Below are 11,844 nucleotides of genomic sequence, written 5' to 3'. Positions count from 1 at the left end.
AATAAACCTCTTCCTAAATGTGATTTCGCAAGATACATAGCTCAAGGTTTCATAGACCACCATACAATTGCTGAGCTTCTTTCTACTTTTATGTCAGGAGGATGGTCAGCCCTCCTGAGAAAAAAAATAGTACACTTACAGTTAAGCTGCTGTTCTGCTCTTAGCCTAGGTTCTGTTTTTATGTCTAGCAAAAGACAGCAATCTCTTAAAAATCCAGTTGAATTGGCTCAGTAGCTGCAGTATTTTTTAAAAAAATGAAAAGGGTAACAAAAACTCGCAGAAAGTGTTTAAAGCTCCTAGTTTCATTTTATTCAATGCAAAAGATAAAAAATAATAGGAAAAAATAGTAATGTGTTAGTTTAGTAACTATAAACAATGAAAGCATAGTGCAGGTGATATTTCAATAAAAGTAACTTAAAAGTGTAAATGAAGGTGAGATTTTGACAATCACACTCTCCATTAAAACAACATTTTGCTTTATTGCTATACAAATTATCACCATTAAAAACTTCAAAAAAGTAAGGGTGCAAAGCCTGACTCCATTGAAATTAATGACTTGGTTCACATTAGCTGCAATGGAATCAAGGTTTGCATTATTATCAGAGATTAATGGTAGTACTGTTGCAGCTAAAGCACTTTAAAAAAAACGTTGTAGCCAAGAAAACATATAGTAAATATAATGTGTTCCACTGTGGTGATGTCATAAACTTGTAAGGAAACAAACTAAAATTACAATAGGCCCAATTGATCCAAAAATCATGTACTAGTTTATGACGTTTCTGTATTATGAATTTATAATGCATGTTAGAACCGGTCACCTTAACAGGTTTGGAAGGAGTTGACTGAACAGGTGGAGAGCTTTGAAATGTGTTCCAGCTGTCATCATGTGGTATGACGAGGCCTAAACTTTCCCACTATTTAAACTACTTTAAAGAACATACAGTGATATTACTGGGCTACAATATATGAAGACACTTATTCAGGATATAAGTGTAGTAAAAGAGCTTTTGTTGGAGATCTAGATCAAATGCCTTTCAATACCTTGACATGCCTGAATAGTCTTAGCAAGAAAAAAGTTACTATCACCCCCACTTCAAGTTAAGAAGCTCAAATCTGAACTACATGCCAAGACATCACAACGAACTTTCCAGGAAAATTTTGGTATGGATATTCTCTTACCTAGAATGCAGTTTCTCCATACAAATTGGTATAATACATGAGGTATCATGTCAAAGAGATTCTTAAGAACTTGTTACCATCTATCAATTCAAAATCCAATTTTTAATAAAGTGCCTAAATACATATTTCCACAGACTATAGTGGTTCCAAAGAATCCTTTACAGTTGTATATATGTGCGTTTTTTTTCCTCTCGAACTGTCTAAACATGTGTTTACATAAGACACCAGTCTGCACTATATGTATTTCTATCATTTTAAAGAGCATTGAATTGGTTTATCATGCAAATCTTGTTATTTAATTTACACTGACCTGTAATATGGAACACAATGCTAGTGGGTGTACTTAAAACACTTCAAAAAAGAAAGGTTACTGTGCATGTGCAGTTTGGATTTCCAAATGTCATGACCATTAAAAAAAAAGAAGCCTACCAAAATCTATTCTGCATTCAAAAGCAGTCTGAACATTAACACATAAGAACAGTCTGACCCAACAGCATCAAAAACTGTTAAACCTAGTTGAACAGATTCTCTCAACATCAAAATGTATAGTGTTATTTGCCACAGAGATGGGGACCGTATAACCATCTTTCTGCTTCAAACAAGTCTATGTGACATATTATAAACACTTAGCACAAGGGCTTGCACAGCAGTGTTGCTAACACAACTGTAAACAGCACAGAATCACTACAGTAAGGCTTAACTATTTCTAGTAACTGATGATTTATTGATTAAAAATGTTGCTGTCTGATGCAAAAAAAAAAGTGTGATCAAAATAATAATTTTACAAAAGAATTCTTGAAAGTAGTCTAAAAGGCAAGAAACTGGAGTTGATTTAAATCCCAAGCTGTTCCATTTAGATGAGAATTAGTTCTCTCCAACACAAGTATTATGAAATTTCAGGTAGAATTTTTCACTGATCTCTATGCTGCCGTAACAGGCAAGCCAGGTAAAAGCCTCATATGCTGCTGTTATTACCATACTGTTATCTGCCACAACCTGGCAACATGTCAGCAATAGTAACAATCACAACATTATCATACTTGATAAGCAAGATCAAAGCCCACCTGCACTATATTAAGTAAATAAAAAAGAAAGAAATCTGCTTCAGAGTTTTCCACATGAACATGGAGGAAGTGGTGATGTTAAATGGTGCTGAAAAGGTATGGATTTGTTTTTTTAAAAAAATGGCAGTGCTATTCTGTCTGCACCAATGCACAGTTAGACAATAAACTAACTTATCACAAAAATTCTGCAGGAACATTACGTAATTGAATAAATGCAGTTTTGCAATCTTACAACCAACCTCTTGAACTGTGGTCAACTCTGCCTTTAAGAAAAAAACAAACTCCCCAATTCCTAATGCAACAGCGCCTCACTTAGCATAATGCTCTGAAGGCAACTTCCTTATGGAAACAAAACTACTTGAAGAATCTGGCCATTTTTGCAGCAGCAGCAGCAGAAGCAGCAGCAGCAAGGGAATGATGTTTCCAAATGAAACCCCTTGTGCTTTCTCCCCTGTCTTTGGACTGGACTGAGTGGCATTCCCACTTTAATCCTATGAACACCTTTAATGCCACGTTATCTCTAAAACCTGCATGCCTCCAGCATGTATTAGTGAGGGCAAAAAATAAGGAACCACCAACAGTAAGGCGTTCTTTACAATGTCAGATGTATTTGGCATTTAAAAAAAGAACAAAAAAAAAAAAAAAGGAGAGGAAGAAGAAGAAGAAAAAACAAGTGCATACAAACACAGCTAGAAGCATTTCTGGTTTGCCAAGTGCTCTCTAAAAAAAGCAGCGCAAGTCACAGCCTACACTGAAAACAGTAACTCACCAAGGAAGCACAACAAATAATTGCTATAACAAAAAAGAAGAAGGGGAAAAAGTACATTAAGTACATACCTTTCGTCTTCAAAAAAATATAGAAACACAATGTATTCAAAAAAAGAAATCAAAATTATACAGCCATGTTTTATGAAGTCTACATTTCCCTTGTCTTGGAGATATATATATATATATATATAATATATATATAGATATTTATAGGTATTTATAGATATATACAATTCAAGCAGTTTTATGTTAAGGTTGACGTTGCATTGAGAAACTGGGAAAGTCAAGAGTCCCTCTCTTTTTTCACTTTCACATCTCCTGCAAGAATGGTTGCAATCTCGCCCTGCATAAAGGCCCAAGGGACATTGGAGCCCACCAGAGGGCACTTCTCCCCACTGGGACAATAGACCTCCCCACTAGCTCCTTGCTGTTTGATGCTCTGTCTGGAGCAAGGGAAGCAAAATTTGTGGGATGGGACGGAGGGGCACTGCACAAAGTGGGTGTCTTCCAGGCGCTCGTGACACAGGGTGCAGCACAGGGGGACGCTAGCTGCCAGCGAAGAGTCTGGGAGGCTGGCGGGGTGCACTGGCTCCATCCCTCCGGCATTTGCCCCTTGGCTCTGCACCTCCCGGGTTGGCCTTCTTTGGTTCATAGGGGATGGCGAGGGCGGGCTACTGCTATTCCTCCGGGTGGTGGAGTGGACCTGGTTGGCATCTTTGGAGGCATGGTTCCCCCCAGCATTGTCTGCAACTAAGATGAGTGCCGCCATCGGGGACTGGCCGTTCTGGACTGCCTCGGGTGGCGTGGTCCGGTTGGAATGAGGCGAAGCGGTTGGCGGCGGCGGGGACATGAAGGACGCAGCTGCCATGGAGATCTTCATCCCTTCTGATGAGGTTGGTAGCCATGACTGCGCCTCGCCATTGATTTTGGGAGGTCCGGCTTCACCTTCAGGCTCTGGAGAAGGCTTTCTCTTCCTCGCAGCCCGGGCCCCTATGGAGCAAATCAGGAGAGGAGATATAGTGTCGCAGAAGCACAGCCACAGAAAACGTGTGCAAAGCGGCAGGGTCAGGATGCCACAAAGCCCGGTCAAGCCAAGCACTTGGGATTCGGGCCAAGTTGCTCACTGAATTCTAACGGATCAAACCAGCTTAAACCCCCAGTAAATTCAGCTTATCTGGGGCTGTGGATCGGCATGTGAACACGCCGTGCCAGCGCTTACACTACAGTACATGCTGCATGCATTCAAATGTGCCCACACTGTACCACCCTCCCACGCTGGCTGCCGGCCAAGAGAGCCGCTCGCAGCTTGGTAATCTTCCACTCGCTCCGAGCCCATTCAGGCTCAAGGCAAATCTATGCCCCAGCCGAGCTGCAGCCGTGAGGGGCGCGCGGGATCTGCCGAGCCCAGATAACTCCCGCATCCTCCTTATTTGCACGCCCAAAGCGAGCGCCTCCGAGCATATGCGGAACATATGGCGCCTGGCTCAGGAAAATGTCTGCTGTTGCTCAGAGCAGCCCTGCGCGCCTCAGCTCCCTTCGCGAAAGAATGCGGCCAGGGCAAGGGAGGGGAAACCCTCTGTCAGTGTCTGTCAGCAAAGCGCCCTGACTCATCCATGTTACACCAAGCACGCCGCTGGGGTTTCAGCACCAGGAAGTTGGGCCGAAATGGCGACCCTGGCTCGTCTTTTCCATGAGGGGACGGGGGGGGGGGGGAGAGTGCTTCCCTTCCTTCTCCCTCAGAAACCCACCGCCAGCCCCGCCTCCCCCTGCTCAGGCCAAGAGCGCGCCCCCGCCCGCCCGCCCGCGCCCCCCAGTTCCCCCTCAGCGCAGCTCACCTGACTTCGCCACCGCGCCGTTGCTGTCGTAGCCCAGCAGCCTCCCGCCCGCCATGCCGGGCTCCTTCTTGAACTTGCTCTCGTAGGGCACCGCGTGGCCGCCGTGCTGCAAGGCCAGCAGGGTGTCTCGCACGGTCTTGGGCTTGCCCATCCACTCCTGCTCGGCGCCCGCTGCTGCTGCCGCCGCCGCCGCGCGGCTTTTGCTCTCCGCGCCGAGCTGCTCCAAGTTGTCCGCCGAGCCCCGCGCCTGCTGCTGCTGCTGCTGCTGCTGGCCCTTGTCCTTGCCCTCCAAGTCGCTGGCTCCGCTGCCGCCGCCGCCGCTACTGGACGACGACGAGGACACCGAGCCGGGCCGCTTGTGCCCCCCCACTTCCCCGGGCTGCTGCTGGCTCTGCTGCGCTTGCGAGACCGACACCTGCAGCGGGGTGGGCGCTCCGGAGATGGCGGCCAAGGAGGCCGCCGCGGCCGCCGCCGCGCGGCTGTTGATGTTGATGGCGGCGGGCAGGGAAGCTCCGTTCATGAGGGGCACCAGGGTGGGCGCCACGGCGTGCGTCCGCCGCGGGTTGGGGCTCTGGCGGTTGAGCTCCGGCGGCTCCTCCGGCTTGGAGAAGCCGTTGGGCACCAGGATGCCGTTGACCTGCCGGCTGCCCGCTCCGTACTCGGGTCCCAGGCGCGGCGGCCGCTCGGAAGACGCGGCGGCCGCCAGAGAGTAGCGCTCGTGGGGCTGCGGCGGAGCGCGGGCGGCCGCCTCGGCTGCAGCCACGGCGGCCGAGTGCATCTCCTTGGCGCTGAGCGGCGGCGGCTGCTGCTTGGCGTGCGGCGGCGGCGGCGCAGCCCGGCCTTCCTGGAAGCTGTGCGCCCGCTTCAGCTGCCGAGCCGTGTCGATGACGAACTCCACCCGGTCGGCGCCTTCGTAGTTGACGCAGCCCCTGCAGACGGGCTCGGTGAAATCCCAGATCATGGCCCAGGGCATGCGGGGCAGGTCGCACAAGTAGCACGACTGCCTGCGCGAGGCAGCCGCCACCGCCACCGCCGCCGACGACATGGCCGAGTCCAGGGGCAGCGAGCGCCCCGCGTCTCCTCCCCTGCCTCCTCTTCCCACTGCTGCTCTGCGAGCCACCGGGGAGGCTCTGCGCTCTGCAGCCGCTGCAGCCTCTTGCACCGACGGCCGCCTCCTGCCGCCGACAAGTGCAGCTCCAAGACGGGGCGAGGGCGAAAAGCTTCTTCCCGGGCCCCGCTCTCCTAGTCCCGCAGGCTGCAGTCGCTCACCGGGACGCGGCGAGACGCATCGCCCAAACCAGGCGCTCTCCGACCCCCCCAGTACAGCGCGCTGCTCGCTCTGCCCGCGCCGCGCTCTCGCTACTACAGCGCTGCCCGCCGGCTGCCGGCCGCCCAGACACTCGCATTGGGGCGGGGACTCCAGAAGCCGCCGCCGCCGCCGCCGCCGCCGCTGGTGCGCTCTGCTCCAGTGACTCGATTCTTCGACAGTGCCCAGGAGCGCCTGCGTGCTCGGCTCTCCCCCTTCCTCCTCCTGCTGCTCATTGAACTTCTGCCAAGACAACAAGAGCTGCAAGAATAACCAGCTCTCTTCTAGTCAGCACACGGGAGGAAGGGAGGGGGGAGGAGGAGGGAGCGGCAAGGCTTTCGCATGTGAATGGATGCAAAATGGGGAGCTGGGGGCCTTCCTCTTCTCCTGCCTTCATCTAGGCAAGGCTTCCATGATAGTAATGTTGGCTGGACTCCCCCCTCCCCCAATGCACATTTTGCTTCGCATTATTATGGCACTACTTGTTGTTTCAAACGGTTTTTTTGCATACTGCAATGGCCGCGTTTGGGAATCTAGGTTACCATTTGATCCTTTGGTCTAATTCGAGCTTCGACGTTGACTCTCATCGTGTGACCTTCGGCAAATCGCTCGGGGTCTGATTCTCTAGATTGGAAAGCTCTCCCTTTAGCTCAAACCCCTGATCTTCTCTTGCCTCCTCCCGCCCCCTGTAAAAAGGCTTAATTATAGTACACGAGCTACAGGAAGGGATATTGTGAGAGGATTATGAGTGAATCTTTCGGAGAGCAGCCACTCCCTTCAGTTGCATCAGGATTTATTTATTTTTTTAAAGCCTTGTGCAGATTTACTGGGAAGTAAATCCGAGGGGATTTTTTTTCCCAACACCACTCAGATCACAAACATATTTACACTGCAATCCTAGAAATGTCTACTCAGAAGTAAACGCCACTGCATTCACCATCTCTGGCAATTGTGAATAAGATGGTAGCCTTACCTGGGAGTAAGTCCTACTAAATTCCAAGAAGGGTAGGCTCCCGCATGCCTGCAGAGTACCACTAAGAACGCATAGAATCAGACAACCTGAGGCTACGATCCCAAGTATACTAACTTGACAGTGAGAACCATTGAAATAATTTGATTCACTTGCCATATAAATGTTATTTAAATTCTGCAACCTGACCTAGTCATCCATGTACAATTTGCCAGCGCAACCCTATGTGTTTACTCGGAAGTAAAGTCCCACTGATTTCAACGAGTCTTGTTCCCAAGTAAGTGCAGAGGATCGAGACATGTGTTCTATTTGGAATTAGCAGCAAGTGGAATATTTATATTTCGTAACAAAACGAGGCATAGGAATAAATCCCTTGCGCCAGAGAAACCCCACGGGGGGGGGGGAGGCACGAGAAACCTGCGAGGGGGCGACGGTTTCTAGTATTGCAACGCGGGCAATATTCTCAAAGCTCATAAATCTATTATGCTTCATCACTGCTTTGGCTACGCTTGCTGGTAGCAAAGTTCATTATGAATTCATCTGTTAAAAAAATAAAAAAGCAATTTCTTTCCGAAATGGGGACATCCCGTTTTCTTTCCTGGTATTTTTAACCATGAAACAGGAGCAGTGTGTGCTGCGCAGATGGTAGAGGTAGAGCGCGTGCACCCGCACATCTCCGTGTAACATTTTCCAAACAATTGCTTCCTTCCCTCCCCGCGCAACCTTCAGATATTCTTCTTCCTTCTTCCACGGACAGCTCATCCGGTATTTGCATACGAATAATAACCAAAAATTAAAAACCCCAAACGAAACCCCGTTTCCCCTGCAGGAAAGGCGTGATCCTACTGTGTGTGTATATATTAGTGCCACTGTGTGCGCGCATGAGATTGTGCCGAGTAAACAAAGTGGAAGCGTTTCCCTAAAACTCTTGCGTCTAGGTCACCATTCCCACAGTATTGCTGTTGCTGAGTTATGTAGGTTACAAAGGGGAAGGGAGGGAGAAGGGAGCTCTGACGTTCGCATTTTGTTCAAGGGCTTCTGCTACACTCGGCGTGCGCAGCCGCAGTCGGGAGACGTGACTCTATGCCATTGGCACTTGATGCCTTGTTAACGAAATGCACATTCCAGGGACGGAGAAAGACTTACAGGCAGCACCGCCGCTGCGCCGTCACAGCGCTAAGCGCCGCCCTCTCTGCTGCTATTTCTGGGTGATGAGCGCTCCCTTCCTCCCAGGCTTAACTTTTACTTAAGGTAGTACGAAAACCTCCTTGTAGGCTACCGTGGAGGACGGGTGCAAAATGGCGAAATGTGCTGCGCCTTTCTCCCCTAGGTCTTGCACGCCTTTGCTGCAGTCCTGCCGCCGCTTTTTAATCGAGGCGTAGCGCTCGTCTTCCATTCAGACTTTGCTGAATGTGAGAACGATTTGGCATTGCAAATCCAAGTGCTACAACCTGGCCAGCTTGCACATTTTTGTTGCTGTTGCTGCCACCGCCGCCATAAGACCGATTTCTCCCTGCTGCTGCTGCAGTAGCAGCAGCAACAGCAACAGCAGTTCTTCGTACCCTAAGCCTGCCTTACAGTTACAGACCCTCCTGGCGCGTGAGCCGATTAGCAACTGCAGTTCAGCCCGCGCTGGCCTTCAGGCTCAATTTGCAGTATTTCGCTATTAACTCTTCCGCCATCCTCAAACTCAGTTATATGAGCTGTCAACTTTCCGACCTCCTTTCTTTTTCTTTTTTTGCAAACGCCCCGGGCAGATTATTTTTTTAAAAACCAAACTCATTTGAACTGGAATGAGCTGGTTGTGAGTTGGAAGACCAGAGTGTAGATTATTATCTTTACAACTGGATTGGCAAAGCGAGGGGGAGAGGAATCTTGCTGACGCTTCTGCTGTGTTGCTATTGAAAATGCAGTTACTGTTTGAACAGCTTTTCCTAATGAAGCGGAAGGGTTTGTTTGGCTTCCCCACCCCCACCCCTAGCAAACCACCCTCGGTTTTATTGACCTCGTTAGATCACATTAATAAACCTGTTCCGAAATATCGTGGAAGGCATTTAATCCCGAGTCAACACGTTCCGTGTTGTTTTTCACAATCATTTATATATGGCAGGACTCCCGTGGGGATTTCCAGAGTCGATGCTGTCGATGCGTTTTCAAGGGCTGCCAGCCAATCCCATCAGCACACAAACCAGTGCAGTGGGGTTGCTGAAGGCTACCCAAGCCTTGTGCAAAAGAGATGGTGCAAAGCCCCCCCCCTTCCCACAAGCAATTCTCTTCCCCGTTAAACTGAAGGAGACTGCAACCGGTGATACGTTAAGAGAAATTCGATCCCCCGCCCCGCCCGTGCAATGAGGGGTTAATGGTTTCCTGCCCTCTGATGCCTCCCCAGCGAGGCTAGATGAAACGTAAACATTGCCCTTCCTTCTTCGCCTGGTTATGCTTCCCCGCACAGCTCTGAGCCAGTCATCTACGCCCACTCCCTCTCCTTCCCCTCCGTGGCCCCGTCAAACAATGCGATCGTTGTCCAACCTCATAAAACAGCCTTGCAGGATCAGTGTGTGTGTGTGTGTGTGTGTGCGCGCGCACGAAATGAAATCGGCACATCTATATAATATTTACATTTGTGCGGGCGCTGTTTAACCAGGGAAGCCGGGATCTCCCTGAGAAATGTATTTCTTTTCACAATGGACGGCCATCAGTAACGTCTGGAATTTCTCTGAAAAGAAATGGCAACTGCGGCACCGCCTCCCTCCCCACCTCCGCTTCATTTTTTGTGTTTGGACAGGCAAGAGTTAACGCGGCTTGTTTTCAGTTCCAAAGCCGCCATGCCTTTTATGTTCTGTTCTGCCGAATTCTTTGTCAGCTGCGTTCTCTGCCTTCCTCCTCCCCCCCCCCGAAGAAGCTGTATACTTTTAGTAAACAGATCTTTGTTTTTGTCTTCCACCCTCTGCCCTCGTTCTTTCTCCTGAGTGAAATTGGATCCTTTCCAAGCCGGCTGCAGCAACTGCTGCCTACACATAGAGAGGAGGGGAGAGGGAGGCAGAGGGGAGAGGGAGACGGGTTTCTAGGGTGAGGCAATGCGTCTGCAATTCACAGAGACAAGGCTGGAATTGTAATTGCTTCCATCATGTGATGGGCTTATGAAAGAGGAAGTTCGGATGTTTTAGTCACGTACCTCTGTGCCCTCTTGCTCAGCCTCCAGGTTCTGTAAAAGGAAAATTGCATGTGTAGTTTGCCTATACTGGCGAGGAGCCAAGAACTAGCGTGTTTGAGCACGGAGAGAAAACTGTGACGGTTCTGAACTGCTAGCGAAAACAGGGAGGGAGAGGCACCCTTTTCAGATGTGTACGGGGAGGCACGCATCGGGTTCCTTTAATATAGTGTATTGACAAACATCAGACACAACGCTTGTAGGCTTTGACGGAAAAGGTAGAAAAATATATAGTCCACATCAGCAAAAATGCTTCCACACTTCTTGTCCTCCTCTTCACCTCAAAGCCTGACTATTGTTGTTCTTTTCCAGACGTCGAATGCATTCCTAGAATCAAACAAAGGTCCTTTTTTGTTTGGGGAGTTTGCTCTGTAAAACTGAGCTGAATCAAAGTCCTTTGAGCTTAACCCGTGCAGGGCTTCCATTGTTACATGGGAGTTCTATACAGTACAGTCATACCTCGGGTTACAGACGCTTCAGGTTGTGCGTTTTCGGGTTGCGCACTGCGCTGAACGCGGAAGTACTGGAACGGGTTACTTCCGGGTTTTGGCGCTCATGCATGCGCAGAAGCGCTAAATCTCTCTTTGCGCATGCGCAGAAGCACCAAATCGTGATCCGCTTGTGCGCAGACGCGGCGCTGCAGATTGCGAACACTACAGGTTGCGAACATGCCTCCCGCACAGATCTGTTCGCAACTCGAGCATCCACTGTCTTTAGGAATTGTTATTGCTAGAGGACACCTAATGGTAGTTGGCTGTAATACCATCCGCCTGTTAAAAATGAAAAAAGAAAGACCTTGCACAACTGCTTGAAAAAGACAAACATACTAAACAACTCAGATTTTGCTTTTGGCTGAAATATAAAATGGCAGGATGATTTCTGTAGGGGACTATGGAATCGCTTAATGATGTTCTACAGAAATGAAACAACCCTTTTAATAAAATAACAAGATAGCCCCTGAAATAATGGATATAATTTGCTCAAGCAGTTGGAACAGTTAGCAAAGCAGTTGATCAAGATTTGGCTGCAATACAGAGGATTCTGTAGCTTCAAGCTGGAATTGGAAAAATAATCTCTCCCTCTCCCTCGTCATTTTGTAGAGGGGCAATCTATACCTGACTTCTTCCTTTATTGTAACTGGATCCAACATGTTGGGGTTTGGGACGGGCTTTTAAAACAAGGCCTTATTACCATATCTTTTAGGCCCAGTGGAACAGCTGCTTCTTGCAGAAAGGTATTCACCATCCCCCCTACCTGCTCAGCCAGTTGCCCCTTGATGGCTTTTATATACCATGAAGGGCAAGGGCATACACATCATGGGATCTGTCTCACTTCTCCAACAGTTCTGTGCACGTCCTCAAGATCCACAAACTGAAATGTATCCATAACAACTGGATAAGTTAAGAGCAAGCTGCAAAACCTAGCTCTGCAATAACCGTGGTTTGTGTTCTTATGGCATCCAAGTCAGAATGGCTATGATCATTTTGGCTGAAAGGCTTCTTGCACATTGG

General features: G+C 48.8%; 1 protein-coding gene and 1 long non-coding RNA gene across 2 annotated transcripts in view; one reads left to right on the top strand and one right to left on the bottom strand.

Annotated features, from left to right (window-relative positions):
- Positions 1-286: 286 nt before the first annotated feature.
- IRF2BP2 (interferon regulatory factor 2 binding protein 2) lies at positions 287-6,398 on the bottom strand. Its single transcript, XM_028724054.2, has 2 exons — positions 4,847-6,398; positions 287-4,001 (listed from the first exon to the last, which is right to left on the bottom strand). Exons 1-2 carry the CDS (start codon positions 5,889-5,891, stop codon positions 3,295-3,297), a joined length of 1,752 nt encoding a protein of 583 aa, XP_028579887.2. The 5' UTR covers positions 5,892-6,398; the 3' UTR covers positions 287-3,294.
- A 1,759-nt stretch (positions 6,399-8,157) lies between these two features.
- Positions 8,158-11,844, top strand: part of LOC144327242 (uncharacterized) — a 34,547-nt gene continuing 30,860 nt past the window's right edge. The window contains exon 1 of the long non-coding RNA XR_013392193.1: positions 8,158-8,373. This is a non-coding gene — a long non-coding RNA (uncharacterized LOC144327242). The remainder of the gene's footprint in view (positions 8,374-11,844) is intronic.

Source organism: Podarcis muralis, chromosome 3 (genome assembly GCF_964188315.1).
Source record: "Podarcis muralis chromosome 3, rPodMur119.hap1.1, whole genome shotgun sequence".
Taxonomy (NCBI): Eukaryota; Metazoa; Chordata; class Lepidosauria; order Squamata; family Lacertidae; genus Podarcis; species Podarcis muralis.
Note: the sequence above shows the minus strand (reverse complement) of the source record. Positions and strands in the feature narration are given on the sequence as shown.